The 24,300-nt window shown below is 37.8% G+C and overlaps 1 protein-coding gene across 1 annotated transcript in view; it reads right to left on the bottom strand.

Annotated features, from left to right (window-relative positions):
• Positions 1-5,586: 5,586 nt before the first annotated feature.
• Positions 5,587-24,300, bottom strand: part of TM9SF2 (transmembrane 9 superfamily protein member 2) — a 152,339-nt gene continuing 133,625 nt past the window's right edge. The window contains exon 18 of the mRNA XM_090413959.1: positions 5,587-7,427. Coding sequence (XP_090270085.1) covers positions 7,360-7,427 — 68 coding nt within the window. The 3' untranslated portion in view covers positions 5,587-7,359. The remainder of the gene's footprint in view (positions 7,428-24,300) is intronic.

Genomic DNA, 24,300 nt, shown 5'->3' with positions numbered 1-24,300 from the left:
TCCACTGGTAGCCAATCAGATCAGAGATAGCTTACCCGACTGTCACAAAGCATACACGGTGCTGATGAAGAGATGCTGTTGACAAGTGCTGCCATCTCATGGTCCCTAATCTATATTTTACTGTCTGATAAATAGTGGGTTCTACGGTCGAATTTCTTGAGTTTACTGGGCGAAAAACCCGCTTGTGTGTGTGTGTGTGTATATATATATATATATGCCAAATAAATTTAGTTTAATCCTTTATCCAAGTGTAAGCAAAGTTTGCACCTGAAGTATCTTCAATGACTGAGGCAACTTGTGGTAAAGGTGGACCAAGCTCTCATCACTACTTGTCTTAGTATCTCCCATAATGTAAAGCAAGCACATCTCCTTGCAGACATGTATAATGCTATGCATTAAGGGAAGGGCCACTACCCAGACCGGTTTCGACCTTTATTGAGATCTGGTTCCCACTGACGAGACCTCAATAAAGGTCGAAACCAGTCTGGGTAGTGGCCTTCCCTTAATGCATAGCGTTATACATGTCCAAAAAGAGATGTGTTTTGCATTATGGGAGATACTAAGACAAGTGGAAATGAGAGCTTGGTCCACCTTTACCACGAGTTGCCTCAGTCCTGCAGATACTTCAGGTGTAAACTTTGTTTGCTTACACTTGGATAAAGGATTAAACTAAATCTATTATAGTCTAACCAAGCGGAAAAAACTTCCAACATATATATGCCACTGAATTAGAATCTTTTAATACTGTGTTGGAACTCCTTTAGTCTGAATTACAGCACATATGCAGTTTGGCATAGATTCCACAGGTGTTGGATTGCATTTACAACATACCATGTGTTTTACCAGACAGTCTAACTGGTTAAGATTTGATGGAAGAGGGCTTTTGCTCCCAGATCTTTTTCTAACACATCACATACATTCTCAATGGGGTTCAGAGCTAGCTTTTGTGGTGGTCAGGGAAGATGCTGGAAGTCAGTCATGCTCACTGCTGAACAATTCTTGTGCAGTAGGTGGCATTGTCGTCCATGAAACAACTATCACCTGCTGGATAAAGTCTTCATTGCCAATAATGTGCAGATATTCCTTGGAGGACAACCTTCCAGTAATATCAAAGGACCTGTTTCATTCCAACAGAGTATCGCCCCGCACCACCTCCAGAACCTCGAGCTGTTTACGAGGCAACCTGGTTTCATGGGATTACCACCAAATGCTCTGCCTGCCATTGGTACAGAACGTCTACCATGACTCATTGGACGACTTTTTTCCAGTCTCCAGTCAGTGTTTCTGACACCAATGTAGATGAACTTTTCAGTTCTTCATAGAAATCAGTGGTCTCCTTATAAGCATGTGACTGCCAATACTGATTATCTTCAATTCTCTGCACATAGTTAGGTCAGGAACAGTCCTCATTAAATGTTAGTCAATTGCTTCACATAGGAAGTCGTTTGTCATACAAGCCTTCTCAGATGATGGCAATTATGACAAACTATCTTAGAACCAGTTATGCCTCTTAGATAAGCAAAGTGGGTTATTTTTCCACTGATTAAACACCTGGGTAATTGAAAATTACCCAGGTGTTTAATCAGTGGAACCAGAATAAGTCATTAATTGAACTCTATCTGAAAGATTCCATTGTAATAAACACTGATGATGATTACTGATTAGCATTATTCTTAAAAGTTGCCTAGAACATGCCACCTAGTATTTTGTATATATATGCTGCATAAGTGACATTTACATACATCTGCATAAAGTTTTCTAGTTCAGTGGCCAGTATGTGTACAATAAATGTGTGAAGTAAGAAAATTAAAATAATTAGGTTTTCATTGGTCATTCAAATCTTAAGTATATCAGTTACAACCAATAAACAAATGGATAAAAGAGAAAGCAGAATGAAGGTACCAAGAATGGACTGAAAAAAATTACAAAAAAAAATTGACAGATCTAAAAATAAAGTGGACAGGAAACAAGAATGTTATCACAAAACGTATATTTTTAATGAATTTCCTTAATTATTGCACTGTTGGCAATGGTCTATTTAAAAGTGTATTGTTCAGTTTTTTGAATTTTTTTTGATTGCTGAAACTTAAAAGTAATCCAACAAATATTTGTGAACCATATAATTTAATTAAACACTTTCAATTAAAACATGTGGCTCAATGATGAAACTTTTTTGCATCTTTTTTAAAAATCTAAATTGCAGTGGCATGTACACAAGTCTTTCACCTTACAATGCATACCTCTGTATTAATTCTTTTCTTTACTAGGAGAGACAACATAACATTAACAAAAAAATCATCCTGTGAAGCAGATAACATTACCCATAAAAATACAAAACATACAACCAAAAAACAAAAATAATGCTTTTAAAAAATGCTACTAACATAAATGATGTGCACCCAGCATTTTAGTTATTTTATCATAACTGCTGTCCAACTCAACTTTGTGGTTCAGTGGAATTTGAGCAATGATCAGATCTGGCCTCACATATCAGAGAATGCCAAATTTAGAAATCCCCCCCCCCCGCTTTTATTTGCTCTTTCAGTGGTTTGATTCTGTTACTGTCTTAATCCAATACTAGGTCTCAGTGAATAACAAAAATAATTCTAACTGAAATTAAGGCCTTAATCCAACTCAAAATCCTGACCGTTACTTTAACTTTGTGCTCGACTTACATTACAGCTGAAAGAAACCATCAAGAAATTCAAATCTGATTTTGAAAGATCCAAATGAAAGAAACTTCCTCCTGTTAAAATTGCAACAGAGACTTCTGGTTATTCCTCAGGCCCAACTTTTGCCTTTCCTTGCTTCAATCCCTTTCACATCTGGCAACGTTGTAACATTACCAAAAATAAAGTTGATATTTTAGGAACCAATCCTCTCCTCACATTCCGGAACAAATTATCTCTCAGAGCTCTAAGAACAGTTCCCTGCATTTCTCATGTGGTCTTGCATCAGAAAAATTCTGAACAGTTGGGATACCAACAAATACTCTGATCCTGATGTTACCTTCCTCTCCTAGCTGTGCTCAAAACTTGTACTCCAGAATTAAAACCACCTATTCTATGTTGTCTTTTAACATAGTCTTGGTGGCTCAGTAATGCCCATCAGATTCTTTAGTTGGAAAGACCTGGGTTCAAAAAACTTTTCTATGATGCAAATTATCTTTACAGACATTTTCAACTGAATGTGATTAAATTATCCAGTCTCAAAAATGGAGATGAGTTTTTTTTCACGATTTTTTTTTCTCTCCAGAAATACAGATTCTTTTAACTGTAAAACAGACAACATAGCCAGAGAATATTCACAATTTACAGACAAAAGTCCATATATGAGCAGGTGTGGCACATGGTGCTACACCTGCTCATATATCATCATAAGCTAATTTAATTACTTTCATATACTCATCCAGCCTGTACTCGAGCATAGTAACAATAAGTATATACTATTTTTGGTCCATTCGTACCAAGATGGAAAACGTCAGCTACCATCACACTATCCTAAGTACAGTTTTCCGAAAATTCATGGAGGTTTCAGCAGTTAGTTTCTTCACCATCTGAAAGCCTACCAAGCCATTAGTAACAGCAAAATAGATTCTATCATTCTCAGTCTCCTGGAAACATGGCTGCTGCTATGCACCTATGGACACACACACTACAGAAAGATTTGGACAAACTTATATGGTCATGCCCAACATCCCCAGGATGTTGGATTAGGTCTAGCAGGCACAAAGGCTTGGTCACCAAACCACAATTTTATGGTCTAACTTCTACCCTTTGAAATAGGTTGCCAGTTTCCTCTTTCAAATCTCCCCATCAATTTTGGGATACACTCCTATAAAACCTCCATAGTTTCACTCATGCTTTTCCTCCTATATATATACTAGGGAGGGGGGCTCTGCTCCCCTGGCACCCACACTCCCCTAGTTCCAGGCTGGTAAGCTGGTTCTCCATTGTTTTGAAACATCCAACAAATTTCGTCTTATCAGCTTAACCCGGCTCGAAACAATGAAGAGACAAAAAAACATGACAAAAACGTTTCAAATTTCGGCTCATCTTTATATATATATATATATATATACAGGGCTCAACAAATACTCATCTGTGGCAAGCAGATTTTGACAGCTGGCAAGCAGCTGCAGATCAAACAATATAGAATTTTTTTTTTTTTTTTTTTTTTTTTTAATAAAAGTAACTTCCTAAACAAAATCTTTTAACTTTAAAAAACAGATACAGCACTACTGATCAGTTTATGGAACTCCTAGTTTCTTATTGATATATATTATTAAAAAAATTGGGACTCTTGGTTGAGTACATATTTTTTGCATGGCCAGTATTATTTTGCATAATTTGTTGAGGCCTGTACATATGATAGGTAAATATCCTTCTCTCATTGACCATGTACTGTACAATCATCAGATTCAAGGGGGAAAAAAATTCCTTTGATATATTAATTGATTTCTTCACTATTTGGCAATCTCTCACACCACCCATCTTATACTAAACTGAAAGGGGTGATTAAGATATCTTATGAGACTGACTTCTTGTCAATGCTGAGGAGAATTTGACAATAGAAGAGTTCGGCAGAACAAATAAAAGAGAAAAAAAAAGAAGTAGGCAATATAGAAATCTTCCTGTTCACTAAGAGTTTGTTTCAACTCAAGAACTTTGGTAAAGTGGTATATGAATTAATGCATAAGATGCCTGAAATGTCCTCTGGCATATTCAAACTAATGCCTAATGTGTGGTGTATATATATACATCCTTGCTCATGCAGACAACAATCTGTCATCACAGTTAAAAGCATATGAATACTGTCCTCAATCCAGAGATGATTTAACTGATCACACAATTATCTAATGACCACAGCTTTAATTAATTAGGCTAATGAAATGACTGCCATCTGATTAAAGAATTATTAAATAACAATTAAGGATTCAAAATTATGCCATGAGCAAAAAAATAAAATAAAATAATTAAAAAAAAAAAAAGAAAAATCACAAAATGAAAATGCAGACTTTGTAATGAACAATGTATAAAGATATAACATTGATTGAAAGATCAAAGATGTTATGGTATCCAACTCTTTAGTATGAAGGATTTCAAATGAACAGTAATCAGAAGTAGATTCGTTCACATCCATCCAGAGAAGTGATGTATCCAAGAAAACTGGCATTAAAGATGCATTAAAATATAGAACACACACAACATTCTTAGATCCATTTAAAACCTTTTATTAAAATATATCAAAATTTAATTATACAGTAACTACTTACTACTAATAATCTGGTACAAAAACATCAATGAGATGTTGGGGTTTGTATGCTTCAATTTTTTTTATTTTATTTTATTTTTTTTTTTAAGATTGGTATTACACACCATTTCACATTGACTGATATTATTCTTTTCTAGTTTTAGATTTGCTCAATTTCATACGGAAGTCTGCTCGTGAATGCAAAGACAATGCAGTGAAAATTGGAACTAGAATAGAAGTAACAAAGAATTTGACAGTTGGATGATATATGTGTTTGAATATGTGTATGTGAGTATTAAATTATTTTTGTGTATAGGATGATGCAAATTGATATAAACTTTTAATCTACTTTTTATTTTATTTGTATTCCAAGAACATTATTTAAAATTTGATAAGATGGTCCAACAGATGAAAATATAGAATGTTCTGACTTGCTTCAAATACAGATTTTACAACAAAATATCATAACAAAATGAAATATGGCCTTTGAACTCAGCTGACTTTAAGAGCAAACTTTTTTTTTTTTCTCTTTATAATGCTACAAAATTAAAATATTTAGCAATAATGTTTAACAGATGTAACTGAAAAATTGTGTAATATTTTCAGCTAACTGCTGAGCTGCCATTCTACAATTTACAGTATCTGCAGTTTATCTGAATGACAAATCTAGAAAATGCAAATACATGAGTCTCCTTTTTTAAAATGATACTAACCAATATCAACAAACTTTTTATTTCCATTTATACAGAAGGCTAAAACCTTATCTTTGCACCTTTCGCAAGTAATAAAACAAAAGTAAGAATCAGTACAAACCAGTGAATGTTTAACAGTGACTGAAAATGTTAACAGTGCACATTTTACCAAATCTTTAGTTTAATGCAAGTAATTTCACACATTTATATGTGAAAAATATACAAGAGGACAAACTGATTAGCATTACAAATACCAAAGCTACATAAATCATAACAGGAACATACATACAAAAGAAATAAAAAGGTGTGTGAATGATTCAATAATGTGCTTTTAGTTTTTTGATAAAATATTAAAAATTTCCCAATTTTTAGAAAATTTAAAATGGTTGCATGTACATTGACTAGATTTTAATCACATTTCAGAACACAGAATTAGCATTGAAAGAAAACTAAAGTACCTAGAAGCTTACCAAAACATTATGTAAAAAGGGTTAAAAAAAAAAAAAAAAAAAAATTATGAAACCATCTCAGTTTCTTATAAAAACAATTTTCTAATGTACACATTTGTTCAATATCTTAAATCATAAAAAGTGATATTTATAAACACTATTCAACAGTTTTGGTAACAAATTTTGTCAGTTTTGATATATATATTTTTTATGTCCAAATTTACTAGAGATATAATGAATTTACTCCACTTGCTTTAAATATATTTTCAAATTTTTCTTTTTACTATTATTTGCACATGAAATATAAATTCTGAAGCATTTTTAAAAACTTTAATATTCGGGAGGCAGGGGATGACTTGTTCAACTGCTTTGCATGATACTTTAACTTAATTTAACCTAAAAGTATCAATGTTTAACTATGATATTGATAATTTTCTTAAATACCTTATATTTCAGGAAAGAAAAACCATAGACAAAGATAAGATATTTTGCCTATCTTAAATGATTTTAATATTCGATGTAATAATTGTCATATCTATACAAAATCCATTTTGTAAAATGTGCTATTTTTCACATTATAGTCAGTGTGCTTTTATAGAAATCAATAAATTTTCCACTATAATCTGGTGATAGGATACCTGCCACCAATCAATATCACCTCAGAACTGAAAGGGCATCACATTTCAATGAAATTAGACAGTTTTTTTCTTTCTTTCTTTCATTCATTCATTCTTTAAACAGTTCTTTAACTGATGAATCAATGATTCTGAGGTGTCATTATCCATTTTAATAATGCTCTTATTATGAAAAAGAGTGCTGTGGTTCAACAGAGTGGCACTGTGACTCATGAAAGAAAAAATTCTTTCTGATGCAGCTGGACAAGGCTTTCAATCTGATGGCTAACCCTTTCCAAACTCCACATAGTGTCTGTACATACCTAATTTTATAGACCACTAAAATGCTCATTAATCCACTTTGACCACTGAATAAATTTTTCTAACAAACCAGAAGCAAGCAAAAAATCCCACAGTTCCTGGAAAATAAAAATAATAAAATAAAATAAATAATTAAGCAGAATTTATGTGATGATGAAATCATTTGTTAACCTAATTTCACATAATTGAATTTTGCTAAATTATAATCAGCAGTGAACAGATACTGTTAGTCACAAACAAGAAATAGAAGATGAAAAAGGAAAAATAAACTACACACAGGAATGAAAAGGAAATGGTTTGCAAAGGGTATGAAAAGCTTGAGCTATCTTTTCAGTTGTATCCTATTGTTGTGACCGTGTATGACTAAGTGTTTTGAGACATTGTACAGATGGTGGTACAACTGTTCATGTAAGTATAGTCTGCCCACAGTTGAAAGAACTGCAGCTGGCAGAGTGCCAAGAAGAGTCAATTTATGTTGAAAGGCAGAAAGGATTAAGGGATTTTCACCAATACGTGAAATAATGTGCTTTTATCCCACAGTTATATAAGCAAAATAGTTACATTTTAAAACCTAGAATGTTCATAAAGAAAAGATAATTTTCCGACTTGTAATAATAAACAAACTCATTCCACAAGACGGATTGATTGCCCTATTAATGGAATGGATTCCAATGGAAATATATTTTTGAAGAATAGCAGTTTAAATGTGGGGGGGAGGGAAATATATCAAACATGTTTAAGACCATGAGATCAAATAGCTAAACATATCATCCATACAGCATAGCCACCGTTAGTTTGTGTGTAATGTGTTAAGTGCTTGTTTTCTAGAAATAATTCACGCAGAATTTCTATGGTAGACAATACCAATAAATGGCTGGAAGTGGGAAGAAAGAATGCACTAGAGGGAGATGTTATTTAGATTGGTAAATAATGAAGTAATATCAAAGAAGTTCATAATGTCTGGATTTTTTATTAAGATTTTTTTTTTATGAAGGTTATAAAGTGAGTAGAATTTTAATGCTGAAAGAAGAGGTGGGCAGAGGTGATTTAACAAGTCTGTAGCTGGAGCTCTATGCTATCAGGTATAGGATGAGTGACAGTACTGCATTTCTGAATTTTTAGGTCCATATATTTATGGTGATTTCTTTAGGTCAAGATGTATTATTAAAATACTTAAGGAAATGAACAACGTAGTTAAAGATATAAATTAAATTATACTTTAATAAATATTTTCCGATATTTTGGCAACGTCACGTTGCCATCTTCTAAAGGAACTTACAAAAAAAGGCACGTGCACATAGGCATTACAAACACAGTAACTGGGAATGAAGAGATGAAGATATTGTTCTCCTAAAAGTCCTAATGGTGCCCTCTAGCGGGCTAAGTAGGTATTCTTGGCCATTGGGCTGAAGGTCTGCTGATGTAAGCCTCCCAAATTTGGGGCAGTCACATACAACCAAATTTGTTGAGGTTTGGAGAATTTCTTAGGGCTGAGGCTGATTCCATAAATAGTCTTTCGAATTTGTATTTGCTATGGTGTATTACTGTAGCTTTCTTCCACCGTATTCTGTGGCATGTATCTAGAGCATGGTCTGCAAGACTAGAATGGCTGTACTTGTGAAACCGGATGTAGTCCTTGTGTTCAGAAATTCTGATATTCGCTGTCCTGCCTGTTTGGCCAAAGTAAGACAGTTTACAACTGCAAGGGACCTGGTATACACCAGGTATCTAGGGGAAGTGGTTGGTCTTTAGTTGAGCGGATAAGGGATGCCAATTTTCTGTAAGGTTTGTAACAGAAGATCATGTCATGCTTTTTTAAGATTTTGGTAATCTTTTCCGAGGTGCCTCGGATGTAGGAAATGGTGATGGATTTAGAGTAATCCTTGTTGTGGATGGGGGGGGGGGGGGAATCTGTGGTTTGTAGGTTCTAATATTTTTTGGACTTTATTGGGGGGGTAGCCATTGGCTGAGAAAGTGTTGAGGATGTGATTTAGTTCAGTGTTTAGGGCCAAGTCGTTTGAACAGATTAGTTTAGCCCTATTGTATAGTGTTTTCACTACTCCATATTGTTGTGAGGGGGGGAGGGATTGTTGGTGAATGTATCTGCCTGTATGGGTGGGTTTTCTGTAAACTGAGAAAACCAAGGTTCCATTAGGCTGGCGGGTGACTAGTGTGTCTAGGAAAGGGAGGCTGTTTTTTCCCTCTTTTTCCAGGGTGAATTTGATTCTGGGGTGTTGGTTATTTAAGTGTGTTAAGAAGGAGAGAAGTGTTTCAGAGCCATGTGGCCAAATAGCGAACACATCATCAACGTAGCGAAGCCATATGGTTGGTTTTTGTGGGGCAGGGGCTAAGGCTTTTTCTTCAAAGATCTCCATAAAGAAATTGGCCAAGGGTGGGGAGAATGGTGAACCCATGGCTGTCCCCTCTATTTGTTTGTAGAATTTTCCCTGCCAAACGAAGTAGCCTGAGTTCATTGTGAACTGAAATAAGGCTGAGATATCGGGAGAAAATTTAGCTTGGATTAGCTCTAAAGTTTCCTTGAGTGGGACATTTGTGAACAAAGAGGAGACGTCAAAGCTGACCATTATGTCAGTGTGTTGGAGTATAAGGTTTTCTATACTGGCTTTGAAATGGGCTGAGTTTTTTATGTGTGATGGTGTGTTGCCAGTATAGTGTGTGAGCTCTTTGGCCAAATGTTTAGCTAATTTGTATGTGGGGGAATCAATGCCATCCACTATGGGACATAATGGCACATTTTCTTTATGTATTTTTGGGAGTCCGTAAATACGGGAGGGTATAGAGATAAATGGCTTTAATCTGTTGGTAACTTCTACAGGCCAAGAAGTGACTCTCTTAAGGAGCCTGTGAAGTTTTCTAATTTGAGAGTTGGTGGGATTGTAATTGATGGGGAGGTAAGTAGCCCGATCTAATAGAAGAGCATTCAGCTTACCTGTGTAGTCCTTTTGGTTAAGGACTACAGTTGCATTTCCCTTATACGCCTTGGTGATAACTATTTCTTTATTATTCTTCATTTCCTGTAGAGCTTTATATTCCATGGGTTCACCAATCTCCCCACCCTTGGACAATTTCTTTATGGAGACCTTTGAAGAAAACGCCTTAGCCTCTGCCCCACAAAAACCAACCATATGGCTTCGCTACGCTGATGATGTGTTCGCTATTTGGCCACATGGCTCTGAAACACTTCTCTCCTTCTTAACACAATAAAGTCTAAAAAATATTAGAACCTACAAACCACAGATCCCCTCCCCCCTCTACAATAAGGATTACTCTATATCCATCACCATTCCCTTAACTATGTTGTTCATTTCCTTAAGTATTTTAATAATGCATAACCAATGTATAAGCCTGTCTACGAGGTCAAGATGTAACTTTATAAATGAATTATACACTTTTTTTTTTTTAATTTAAAAGAAATGGAGAAGTACCAGGTTGACATAATTGGTGTTACCAACACAAAGAAGACAAAAACAGGTGACATTCTTCTATATAACAAATAAAAGATGTTACATTCAGGCAATAATGCTAAGGGAAAGGAAGTAGCAGCCATAGTATTCAATACAAATATAATATTGAATGGCAGGCGATATCAAGTAGTGATATGGGCAAAAATCAAGATGGAGAATTGAACAATAAAATTTATTTGTACCTATGGCCCATAGTTGGTTTTACTGTGGAAATTTTCATTTTCTTTGCAAGTCAGAGATTCAAAATAATCAATATTATAAAAATGATTGCATGGAGACTTATCCATTACTATGCTATCGGATTTACAATATCCATTATTTGAAAACTTTTTGACTGAGCCTACATTCAGACAGAAAAGGAAGATGTGCAATGAATGAGACAAAAAAGCAAGATGTAGAAAGTATTTTACCTTGGGTATAATAAATGTTAAAGATACCAAGCTATTTTAAACCTGGTTTTACTCCATTTCCCAAGTAAGCAAACAGACAAATAATAAGTCAAGTTTGCGCCTGCACGTAATGCAAGTCTAGCTAACCCTGCAGGTAGTGCAAGACCAAGGTAACTCATGGTAAAAGTAGAATAAACTCTGATCACTAATCTTAATATTTACCCATAATGCAAAGCACATCTCCTGGAGGAGATGTATGATGCTTTGTGTTAAAGGCAAGGGGGCCACTACCCAGACCAGTTTCGACCTTTATTGAGGTCTCATCAGTGGGAGCCAGGCTAGAAACTTATGGTAACTTGTTCTGGTAAAATACTTATAAGCTCTGTATTATTAAAATCTTGATATTTCTAGCCTGGCTCCCACTGATGAGACCTCAATAAAGGTCGAAACCGGTCTGGGTAGTGGCCCCTTGCCTTTAATACAAAGCATCATACATCTCCTCCAGGAGATGTGCTTTGCATTATGGGTAAATATTAAGATTAGTGATCAGAGCTTATTCTACTTTTACCATGAGTTACCTTGGTCTTGCACTACCTGCAGGGTCAGCTAGACTTGCATTATGCGCAGGCGCAAACTTGACTTATTATTTGTCTGTTTGCTTACTTGGGAAATGGAGTAAAACCAGGTTTAAAATAGCTTGGTATCTTTAACAAAAAAGCAAGATAAAGGGGGAGGGGATACAAGATATTATGACAGCACTACATGAAAAGTTTACATTATTACCAACTTCCTATTGCCAATATTCCTCCATTTTAATGTGTGTCAGGTCACCAATGTTATCAGATCTTATATTTCAGTCTTCTAAGGCACTTCTTACGGTATAAATCCAACTAGTTCTTAACCTTCCTCTGGGTCTTCTGCCATTCAGGCAAAAGACTTTTGCTTACTTTACCACTCCCATTCTGTTTAAATGACCATACCACCTTAGATTAGTTCTGCTTACATATTCCTGAATGCTAATGTCAAGTTCCTTCCTAATATCCTCATTTGTAATACAGTTCTTCTACTGATGCCATCTGTTTACTCATATAATTGTTCTCAGAACTCTGATATTTATTGATTCCAATCTTTGATCAACTGCTATTTCTAACTCAGCCCAGATCTGAGATCCATATCTCAAACAAAAAAGCTTATTTCTACACTAAACCATATGGAAATGATATATGACTTCACATGTAAAAAAAATTAGAAAAAAGTTATTTTAAGCAAATGATAAAATAAATAAATAAACATAATATAAATTATTCATACGACTGTTTCCAGCACTCAATTTTTATTTTCTTAACTGAAATACCACACCATGCAATTAGGGTTTTTAAAGAGTATACGTGATTATTATTGCCGGCCTGATTGGATAAGTGGTTAGTGTATCCACTCTCCAGCCAAAAGGCCGTGGGTTCAAATCCCACCATAGGATTATATGTTTGTGATTGTCTGTGAAAATGTTAGTGATGGTGGGTGGAAGATGGCATTGATGTAGTTGGAGACAGTTGTAGAGTAAGTGCCTTCTCTCGATGAGTCTTTGGACTCCCTGGAGGTGTCAAGTAGTAATAATAATAATTATTATTTTTAATATCTGATCCCACGAAAGGCCACAAGACCTATAGCATATTAGTGTTGTGCATGGGCAAGAGGAATAGAAGAAAGGAGGAATCTGTTCACAATATGCTTGAACAATTGAGGGTTGTAATCTTTGGAGAAGACTGTTCCAAAGGACAGAAGTAGATGGAATTAAGGAGAAGGCAGTGAAGTTGGTTCAGCAACTTTCAAGGTAGACTGTAAAAGGGTGTTGGTTAGCAGTGGCTCTGGTTTTAATGATTTTGGAGGAGAGTAGAGAAATAATAGTGGCCAATTCAGCAGAGCACTGTCGATGAAAGTATCTGTAGAAGAGACACACGGCAGATATTCCATGGCTGGGTGGAATTGGCTTTGCATAGAGTTAGCAGCTGTGAAGGTGGGAAGTAATGTCTTGTGCGAAAAAGTTTTTTGGCAGCTGCAGAAGCTATAGTTGAAATATGGTTGTGCCAGGAAAGATCAGAGGTGCAAGTCAGTCCACGTAGAGAAATCTGATTGTGTTTGGATATCTCAGTATTACTGAAGGTAAGGGAGAGGGATGTGAGCTCTTTTTTGCAAGAGAACAGACTGAGTTTTGGAGGCATTGAAGTTTATAAGGTTGTCCTTGCTCCACTGGGACATAGCTAGGAGATCTGAATTCAGGTCACTGGTCATGGTAGATCTTGAGGATTCTAAAACTTGAGCACTACAAGGTCGAATGAAAAGGAGGAATGGCGTGCACTGTCATTGGTAAATCCATGGATAGGAGTGGAAGTCTGAGAGAGCAGGTTATTTATATACAAGAGGAAGAGAGTGGGTAAAAGAACAGAACCCTGTGGGTAAACCTACATTGGTGGGGAAATCTGAGGAGAGTAGACCATCCACCATGACATGTAGTGAGTGACCATTGAGAAAGTTGGTGATCCAGTTGCAGAGTGAGGAAGGCAGACCATAGGATGGCAGTTTGTTAAGTAGGCCCCTGTGCCAAACCCAATCTCAAATGCCTTTGAAATGTCGAGGGCAACCATGTGAGTTCCTCTAAATTTCTCCATACCTTGTGTCCAGAGGTGGGTGGTGAAGCCAAGATCAGCTGTAGACTGTGAGTAGCAGAATCCATACTGCTGGTCACTGATTAGTTCGTATGACTCTAGGTGGTTCAAGAGATAGTTGTTGATGACCTTTTCCATAATTTTAAAGAGAAGTGAGAGTAATTGGACAGTAGTTTGTTTGGTTGACTTTAATCACCTTTCTTTGGGATGGGCTGGATGTGGAACTGTTTCCATATTGTTGGGTAGATGCCAGCTGAATAGGATAGATTGAAGAGGCGATACAGGATAGGTGTTAGCTCTGGAGCACAATTTTTAACATAACAGGTGGGATCAGGACCAGATGCCTTGTTTGTGTTCAGGTTGTTAAGGATTCTTTGGATTTCTTTTTGTCGGAAGACTATGGGAGACGTGAAGCGAGCCGTTCTTTGTGGAGTAGGGGGAACTTTGCGCAGGTCATCAGTGCAGGAATTGGAAGAGAAGAGTGATGCAAGTAAGTTGGCCTTGTCTTTTGTGAGGTGACTACAGTACCATCTGGATGTGAAAATAGTGGAAACTTGGATGGGCAGAAGTTGTTGCCAATTGTGTTGGCAATCGACCAGAAGGAGCAACTGCTATTTGGGCAGGAGGTGAGTTTGCAGCATTTGGCCCTTTCAAAGTCTGACTTCAACTTGGTGATGATTGCAGGCTGTAATATAGCAGAGAGAACAGCTGGAGTTTTGGTCTCGAGCCAATTGTGGTAAGCAGAGGTTTTTTTCCTTTTACAGCATTGGATGCTGAACCAAGGCTTGGATGTTGACTGAGAATTTGGACTGGAACAGGGAATGAAAGCTTCATTCCTGTGAGGAAGTTTTCTGTTATTCGGTCAGAGACTACTTGATCAGGACTGAAGCAGTAGTCGGACCATGGGAAGGAGGAAGAGAAGTCACAGAGGTCCTCCCAGTTGGCACACTTGTAGTGCCAAAGGTCACAAGACTGTGAGCTGGTGAAGGTTGTTCTGTGGCAAACAAGACTTGTATGAGATTATGGTCTGAGTTACCAAGAGGAGAACTGACAACCACAGTATACCTGGAAGTGGAGCTTGTTAGGAAGAGGTCAAGTATGTTGGCAAATTGGAGGGGGGGGGTCAGGTATGGTAGGAAGATCAATGATCGGAGAGAGGTCAATGCTGATGGCAAACATCCAATTTCTGTCCATACATGGCACTGTTGTCTTATAGGTTTTACAACCTCTTGTGTGGGAATGATATAAATAGTAATTTTCAGTTTAAAATAGCAATTTACACACAATTAGTTTTTTTGTAAAGCATATAATGATATCCATGTTACTTTTATTCTAATATTATTATATTAGAATAAAAATAAATATATCCTCCCTTGATGAGTTCTTGACTCCCTGGAGGTTTCTCCAGGGAATCAAGAACTCATTAAGGGAGGACAGGACCACCCACACCAGCTGTCATACTTTCTCTTAAACTCATTCAACACTGGATGCACCTGCTTCAATGGTTAAAGTGTTCCAATCATTCACTACTCTGAGAGAGAGAAAAATCTAGTTCTTGTCCCTTTCTTAACTGCACAAATGTCCATAGATGCTTCCTTGTCCTACTCCTTCCACAAGAAAAACAAAAAATTTCATCAATTGATAACCTATAACACTTTTTCGGAAGTTTATGGAGACCTCTATCATATCACCCCTCTTTCTCCTGTTTACCAGTGCCCTTGTAATCTACATTCATAACATCTTTGTTACTCTTTTTTGCACTCTTTCCATAGTTTTTTATCTCCTCCGAACCCAGGAGACCAATCCACACATAGTAGTGCAGGGGTACTCACCTTGAAAAAAGGCAAAATTACTTCCTTGTCCTTACATATTAATGTTTGTTTCAATACTACAATTATCCTCTGATTTGCAATTGTGACCTTTGAACTTCAAATTCCTATCCACCATAACTACAAATTCCTAGCCTCAGCTAGGAATTTGTAGTTATGGTCCCATAATCCCACCAATATAATATGCCACTGGAAATCTCACCATACCAAAGACTTTACATTTACCAACACTGAATTGACAACTATTATCATTTACTCATTGTTCCAATTTATGCTGTAGGTACTGTATATCAGTAGCATCCATATTTTCCCTACCTATCTTTGCACCATCAGCAGCAATTGTGGAAATGCTAGTGGTGGTGGACAGTAGATGGCATTGGTGTAGTTATATTTGGTGGAGGCAGAGTTATAGAGTAGGTGCCCTCCTTGGAGGTGTCACGAAATAATAATAATAGCACTTTCTAATACCTGTCCATCAGCCATCTATTTGATCCAAGCTGACAGTTTATATTCAAATCCCATATTCCCCAGTTTATTTATGTAACAGCCATGTGGTATCCTATTAAATGCCTTAGCAATATCACAGTACATCCATTCCCTTTATCCAACTCAGCTGTAACATTATTATAAAATATGAGCAAGCTGCTAAGACAAGACCTTACTTTAGTAAACCTATGTTGTTCTTTGCAAAACGTATATATCAAACCATTTCTGTATGCCAGTTCTTATTAACTTGTCTAAAATCTTCACTATCATTCCAAAGATACTGATAGGTTGGTAGTTAGACACATTGGTTTTTGCACCATCCTTATACAATGGAACTATCATCCATTCTTTTCTTTCCTGAGCTGAGACTCAAGTTATACAAACACATCAAGGACTAAGCCAATTCAGCTAAACATTCCTTTAGCATATGTGCTGGTATCATATCTGTCTGCCAAATTCATATCCGGATTACAGAACTTTTGAATTTCATTCTCATGCACCTATAGCTTTTCATCCAATATAGTGGTAGCACTGTGCACCATATTACACATACCTGGTTGACAGATCTCAGCAAAGTGAACACTTATTATTTGGACAATCTCATCAGTTTCTGACAAGGATTTATTTTGGCTTGCATTTTACACTCAATGGACAAAACATTAGAGATACCTACCTAATAACATGCCAGTCCTCCTCGAGCGTGAATAACTCCCGCCTATACTCTACGAGGTATGATTCCACCAGATGCTGGAGGTAATTCGTGTCATGCCTGTTGCAGCATTGTCCATGAGTGTGCCTTAGACATTGGTCCCAGGTATGTGGATCTGGTGTCTCACTCTACAGCAGCCCAGTGAGATTTGATTAGATTTAAATCAGAGGACCTTGGGGAGAGGTTTGCTTAAGGGTCAAAGCTGTATAACTAAGAGGAGACCACCACATAGCCTTTAAAGGAATGCGGAGAACCGACCAGGGCTTCTGACCTAAGGTCCAATCCTCACCTTCTCGTGGTGCACCCTGTTGGGTATCTACTTTGATACTGAATGAACGAGGATGGGCTGGCAATTTGGGATTTAGCCGACCAAATTGTATTCTTATTGGTTAAACCAAAATAAAAAATGATGGTACAACATGACAAAATTACATGCAGGCTGGGGCGTCGCCCGGTTAAACAAGGCCCCCGTTGTTTTCACCAGGGAACCAGTGCGAACAGCGAAAAGTCAGCTACTGGAACAAATCTGAAAACAAACCCCAACTCAACATCACCAGAGTTAAAGATTGGCACTATCAACATAAGAAGCCTGAATGGCAAAGAAATGGAGCTAGCTGAGGAATTAGATAAGTACCAGATCGACATAATAGGGATGACTGAAACAAAAAAGTCCAAAACTGGTGGGATCTTTCTGAGCAATAAATACAAAATGTTATATTCAGGCAATGACAAACAAGGAAAAGGAGTAGCCATAGTATTCAACACAAAGTACAAGACTAATCTTCTTGAATGGCAGTCAATCTCAAGTAGAGTAATGTGGGCAAATATGAGAACGGAGAACTGGACAATGAGACATATTTGTGCCTATGGTCCCACAGAAGGTTCTACTAAGGTAGAAGTGGAGGAATTTTTTGACGCTTTAGAAAAAGCAACTGACACAATGAAAAAGGAAAAGTTGGTCCTTGTTGGGGATCTAAATAGCAGAGTAGGAAATGATTGTGAGACATACAAAAATATTTTGGGAAAATTTGGAGAAAAGAGCAAAGCTAATAATAATGGCAAATATCTGTTGGATTTCTGCTCAGGACATGGACTGGTTATTACTAACACCATGTTCCAACATAAAAATGTGCATAAATTCACATGGAGAGAAGAGGCTAGGAATAAGAAAAGTCTCATTGACTATGTTATTGTTGATAGTGATGTTTTCTCCCTGGTGCAGGACACCAGAGTGTACAGAGGATTTGAAATTGGAAGTGATCACTATTTAGTCTTGAGCAGGATAAAATTGAATTTCATATTGAAAAGAATAACAAGTAAGAAAGTTTTAAATCGAATAAAAGTTGAGCAGCTCTCAGATGTGAACTGTAGACTAAAATACAGAAAGTTTATTGAAAAGAAAATGAAAGAGTTTGAGAACAGGAATCAAACCTTGGAGATTCAGTGGCAAACTGTGAAGAAAACATTGATTGATTCTGCCAGAGAGGCATGTGGTGAGGTTTTTTGCAAGGATAAAAAAATCAGAACTCCCTGGTGGACACAGGAAGTTAAAGAGGCAGTGAAGGAAAAGAAGAAAGCATATCAAAAGTTCCTGGCAAATAAGTCAGCTTTTACTCTTACAGAATACAGAGACAAATGTAAGAAAGCTAAACGGTGTGTAAAACAAGCTAAACAAAAGTCATGGGAGGACTTTGGCATCATCATCATCAAATTCCTGCCATGTACCCTCAAGGGATGTACAGGATATGACAGTACCACATGAAAAATTTACATCATTACTAACTTCCTATCTACAATTTTCATCCAAATCAGTCTGTTACTTGTCAAGACTCCAACATTATCAGATCTTATATTTCTATCGTCTAACGCACTTTGTACCGTATCAATCCACCTATATCTTGGTCTTCCTCTGGGTCGTTTTCCTGCCAACCTGGCAGAGAACACTTGTTTTGTTAATCTTTCCTCTTCCATTCTATTTAAGTGACCATACCACCTGAGATTAGCTCTGCTAACGCATTCCTGGATGCTGACAATGTCAGGTTCTTCCCTATTATCCTCATTTTTAATATGATATTGCTATTAATGCCATCAGTTCATGCCTCTAATCTTTCTCAGGACTCTCATATCTGCAGTCTCTAGTCATTGGTCAAGTGTTTTACTTCTGACCCAGCTCTCAGATCCATAAGTTAAAACTGGTTTGAATACTGTCTTGTATACAGTTAATTTAGTGTTCCCACTAATTTCTCTCTTATTCCATATGAATTTATTCATAACTGGTAATTAGTTTACGGAATTAACAACGCATATAAAGTATATTGATTAAAGGTAACTTTAATAAATAACTTCTATATTTCGGCAATGTCACATTGCCATCTTCGGGAACGTAAAGATATGGTATGTGCACTCAGGAACTAACACAAAGCAAATGAAGAAAGCAAGAAACTAATATTGTTCCTAAAATCCAATGGTGCCCTCTTGTGGGCTAATTTGGTAGTCTTGGCAGTTGGGCTGAAGTTCTCATAAAGAAAGTCTCCCAAATTTCGGGCCGTTTCAAGCACCCAAATTTGTTGAGGTTAGGAACGTTTTTTAGAGCTGCTGAAGATTCTTTGAATAATCTTTCGTATTTAAACTTGCTGCGATGGATTATTTTTGTTTTCTTCCAACGAATTTTATGGTGGGTATCTAAGGCATGGTCTGCCAGCCCAGAGCGGCTGTACTGGTGAAACCGGATGTAGTCTTGGTGTTCTGAAATCCTGATATTTGTTGTTCTGCCTGTTTGGCCAAAGTAGGACAATTTGCAACTGCAAGGGACCTGGTATACACCAGGTAGGTCTAGGGGAAGTGGTTGGTCATTGGTAGAGCGGATAAGGGATGCCAACTTTTTATACAGTCTGTAACAGGAAGTATGGTCATATTTTTTTAGGATATTGGTTATTTTTTCAGAGGTGCCCTAGATGTAGGGGATGGTGATAGACTTGGTGTAATCTTTATTGTGGAGGGTGGTTGTGGTTTACAGGTTTTAGTATTTTTTGGATTTTTTTGGGGTTATAGCCATTGGCTAAGAAAGTGTTGAGGATGTGGTTTAGTTCAATAGTCAGGGCCTTGTCATCTGAGCAGACTAATTTTGCTCTGTTATATAGTGTTTTTATCACCCCATATTGTTGTCAGGGGGGATATTGCTGGTGAATGTATCTGCCAGTGTGGGTGGGTTTTCTGTAAACAGAGAAAACCAAAGATCCATCAAGCTGGCGGGTGATTAAAGTGTCTAGGAAGGGGAGGGTGTTGTTTTCCTCTTTTTCTAAGGTGAACTGGACTCTGGGATGTTGGTTGTTTAAGTGTGTTAGGAAGGAGTGGAGTGTGTCTGAGCCATGTGGCCAAATAGCAAACACATCATCCACATAACGAAGCCAAATAGTGGGGTTTTGTGGGGCAGAGTTTAAGGCTTTCTCTTCAAATGTCTCCATAAAGAAATTGGCCAAGGGTGGGGAAAGTGGTGAACCCATGGCTGTCCCCTCTATCTGTTTGTAGAACTTTCCTTGCCAAACGAAATAGCCTGAGTTCATTGTGAACTGAAATAGGGCTGAAATATCGGGAGGAAACTTGGCTTGGATGAGCTCAAGGGTTTCTTTGAGTGGGACATTAGTGAATAGGGAGGAGACGTCAAAACTGACCATTATGTCAGTGTGTTGGAGTGTGAGGTTTTCTATACTGGCTTTAAAGTGGGCCGAGTTTTTTATGTGTGATGGTGTGTTGCCAGTGTAGTGTGTGAGCGTTTTGGCTAAATGTTTGGCTAATTTATATGTGGGGGAATCAATGCCATCCACTATGGGACGCAATGGCACATTTTGTTTATGTATTTTTGGGAGTCCATATAATCGGGGGGGTCTAGAGTTATAAGGTTTAAGTTTGTTGGTGACTTCCACAGGCCAAGAAGTGACTTTCTTAAGGAGTCTGTGGATAGTTCTAATCTGAGAGCTGGTCGGATTATATTCAATGGGGAGGTAAGTAGTACGGTCTCGTACTAAAGAATTTAGCTTACCTTTGTAGTCTTTTGATTGAGTACCACAGTGGTGCTTCCCTTATCAGCTTTGGTGATTACTATTTTTTTGTTGTTTTTCAATTCTTGTAGGGCTGTATATTCGTTTTTGGATAAGTTGGATTTTGGAGGTTTGGCTTTAGTGAGAACACCGACTACATCCAGTCTCACGTTGTTGGCGATATGGTTAGGCAGGTTGCGAATTCCACGCTCTATTTGGATCATGATTTCTTCAGCAGGTATCCTTTTAGGAGCTAGGGCGAAATTGTGACCACGTGAAAGTGCGGTGAGTGCTTCAGGCTTTAAAACTGCCGACGAGAGGTTGACTACAGTGTTGAGTGGTGGCTGGGGTACAGAAGTAGAAGTCTTTGTCAGGTTTTCGTATTTTTTCACGTGCCGACTACGTATTTTTTCGAATTCCTTTCTTGCCGATGTGCATGAGATGTCATGAAGTATAGACCGTAGATCAAGGCCGAGTGTATTAGAAAGCTCTTCCTCTAGCGCCCGTAAGGTTTTGTTTTCATCGGCAAGGAGAACGCGCGCTGCGGTAATTTGTTCTCTTAACAGGGCGAAGCTAGTGCGGTTATAAATGCGTAGAGCTTTCTCGGAAGTGAAACGGTGCTTCAATTTGACACAATTAGGGATCACTTTGTTATCCCGGCAGCGTTTTAGGAACGTCAGACGATTTATTTGCCTCAATATCTTCAACCTCATTTTGCCGTATTGACGGGCCTTTCGTGCGATTGCATCTCCGTGGATGATCATGATTCTAGTAGTAAGACTTATACGTTGGTTAGACATAATTACCAGTTTTGTCTTTGTTAGACTAATTACCAGTTATGTCTAACCAACGTATAAGTCTTACTACTAGAATCATGATCATCCACGGAGATGCAATCGCACAAAAGGCCCGTCAATACGGCAAATTGAGGTTGAAGATATCGAGGCAAATAAATCGTCTGACGTTCCTAAAACGCTGCCGGGATAACAAAGTGATCCCTAATTGTGTCAAATTGAAGCACCGTTTCACTTCCAAGAAAGCTCTACGCATTTATAACCACACTAGCTTCGCCCTGTTAAGAGAACAAATTACCGCGACGCGCGTTCTCCTTGCCGATGAAAACAAAACCTTACGGGCGCTAGAGGAAGAGCTTTCTAATACACTCAGCCTTGATCTATGGTCTATACTTCATGACATCTCATGCACATCGGCAAGAAAGGAATTCGAAAAAATACGTAGTCGGCACGTGAAAAAATACGAAAACCTGACAAAGACTTCTACTTCTGTACCCCAGCCACCACTCAACACTGTAGTCAACCTCTCGTCGGCAGTTTTAAAGCTTGAAGCACTCACCGCACTTTCACGTGGTCACAATTTCGCCCTAGCTCCTAAAAGGATACCTGCTGAAGAAATCATGATCCAAATAGAGCATGGAATTCGCAACCTGCCTAACCATATCGCGAACGTGAGACTGGATGTAGTCGGTGTTCTCACTAAAGCCAAACCTCCAAAATCCAACTTATCCAAAAACGAATATACAGCCCTACAAGAATTGAAAAACAACAAAAAAATAGTAATCACCAAAGCAGATAAGGGAAGCGCCACTGTGGTACCCAATCAAAAAGACTACAAAGGTAAGCTAAATTCTTTAGTACGAGACCGTACTACTTACCTCCCCATTGAATATAATCCGACCAGCTCTCAGATTAGAACTATCCACAGACTCCTTAAGAAAGTCACTTCTTGGCCTGTGGAAGTCACCAACAAACTTAAACCTTATAACTCTAGACCCCCCCAATTATATGGACTCCTAAAAATACATAAACAAAATGTGCCATTGCGTCCCATAGTGGATGGTATTCATTCCCCCACATAAATTAGCCAAACATTTAGCCAAAACGCTCACACACTACACTGGCAACACACCATCACACATAAAAAACTCAGCCCACTTTAAAGCCAGTATAGAAAACCTCACACTCCAACACACTGACATAATGGTCAGTTTTGACGTCTCCTCCCTATTCACTAATGTCCCACTCAAAGAAACACTTGAGCTCATCCAAGCCAAGTTTCCTCCCGATATCTCAGCCCTATTTCAGTTCACAATGAACTCAGGCTATTTCGTTTGGCAAGGAAAGTTCTACAAACAGATAGAGGGGACAGCCATGGGTTCACCACTTTCCCCACCCTTGGCCAATTTCTTTATGGAGACATTTGAAGAGAAAGCCTTAAACTCTGCCCCACAAAAACCCACTATTTGGCTTCGTTATGTAGATGATGTGTTTGCTATTTGGCCACATGGCTCAGACACACTCCACTCCTTCCTAACACACTTCCAGTTCACCTTAGAAAAAGAGGAAAACAACACCCTCCCCTTCCTAGACACTTTAATCACCCGCCAGCTTGATGGATCTTTGGTTTTCTCTGTTTACAGAAAACCCACCCACACTGGCAGATACATTCACCAGCAATCCCACCCACCCCTCACAACAATATGGGGTGATAAAAACACTATATAACAGGGCAAAATTAATATGCTCAGATGACAAGGCCCTGACTATTTAACTAAACCACATCCTCAACACTTTCTCAGCCAATGGCTATAACCCCAAAAAAATCCAAAAAATACTAAAACCTGTAAACCACAACCACCCTCCCCCCCATCCACAATAAAGATTACACCAAGTCTATTACCATCCCATACATCCAGGGCACCTCTGAAAAAATAACCAATATCCTCAAAAAATATGACCTTACTTCCTGTTACAGACCATATAAAAAGTTGGCATCCATTATCCGCTCTACCAAACACCAACCACTTCCCCTAGACCTACCTGGTGTATACCATATCCCTTGCAGCTGCAAATTGTCCTACTTTGGCCAAACAGGCAGAACAACAAATATCAGGATTTCAGAACACCAAGACTACATCCGGTTTCACCAGTACAACCGCTCTGGGCTGGCAGACCATGCCTTAGATACCCACCATAAAATTCGCTGGAAGAAAACAAAAATAATCCATCGCAGCAAGTTTAAATACGAAAGATTATTCAAAGAATCTTCAGCAGCTCTAAAAAACGTTCCTAACCTCAACAAATTTGGGTGCTTGAAACGGCCCGAAATTTGGGAGACTTTCATTATGAGAACTTCAGCCCAATTGCCAAGACTACCAAATTAGCCCACAAGAGGGCACCATTAGGACTTTAGGAACAATATTAGTTTCTTGCTTTCTTCCTCATTTGCTTTGTGTTAGTTCCTGAGTGCACATACCATATCTTTACGTTCTGAAGATGGCAATGTGACATTGCCGAAATATAGAAGTTATTCATTAAAGTTACCTTTAATTAATATACTTTATATGCGTTGTTAA

The sequence above is a fragment of the Typopeltis vanoorti genome, chromosome 24 (assembly GCF_054136105.1).
Source record: "Typopeltis vanoorti isolate ZY-2024b chromosome 24, IOZ_Tvanoo_1.0, whole genome shotgun sequence".
Classification (NCBI taxonomy): domain Eukaryota; kingdom Metazoa; phylum Arthropoda; class Arachnida; order Uropygi; family Thelyphonidae; genus Typopeltis; species Typopeltis vanoorti.
Note: the sequence above shows the minus strand (reverse complement) of the source record. Positions and strands in the feature narration are given on the sequence as shown.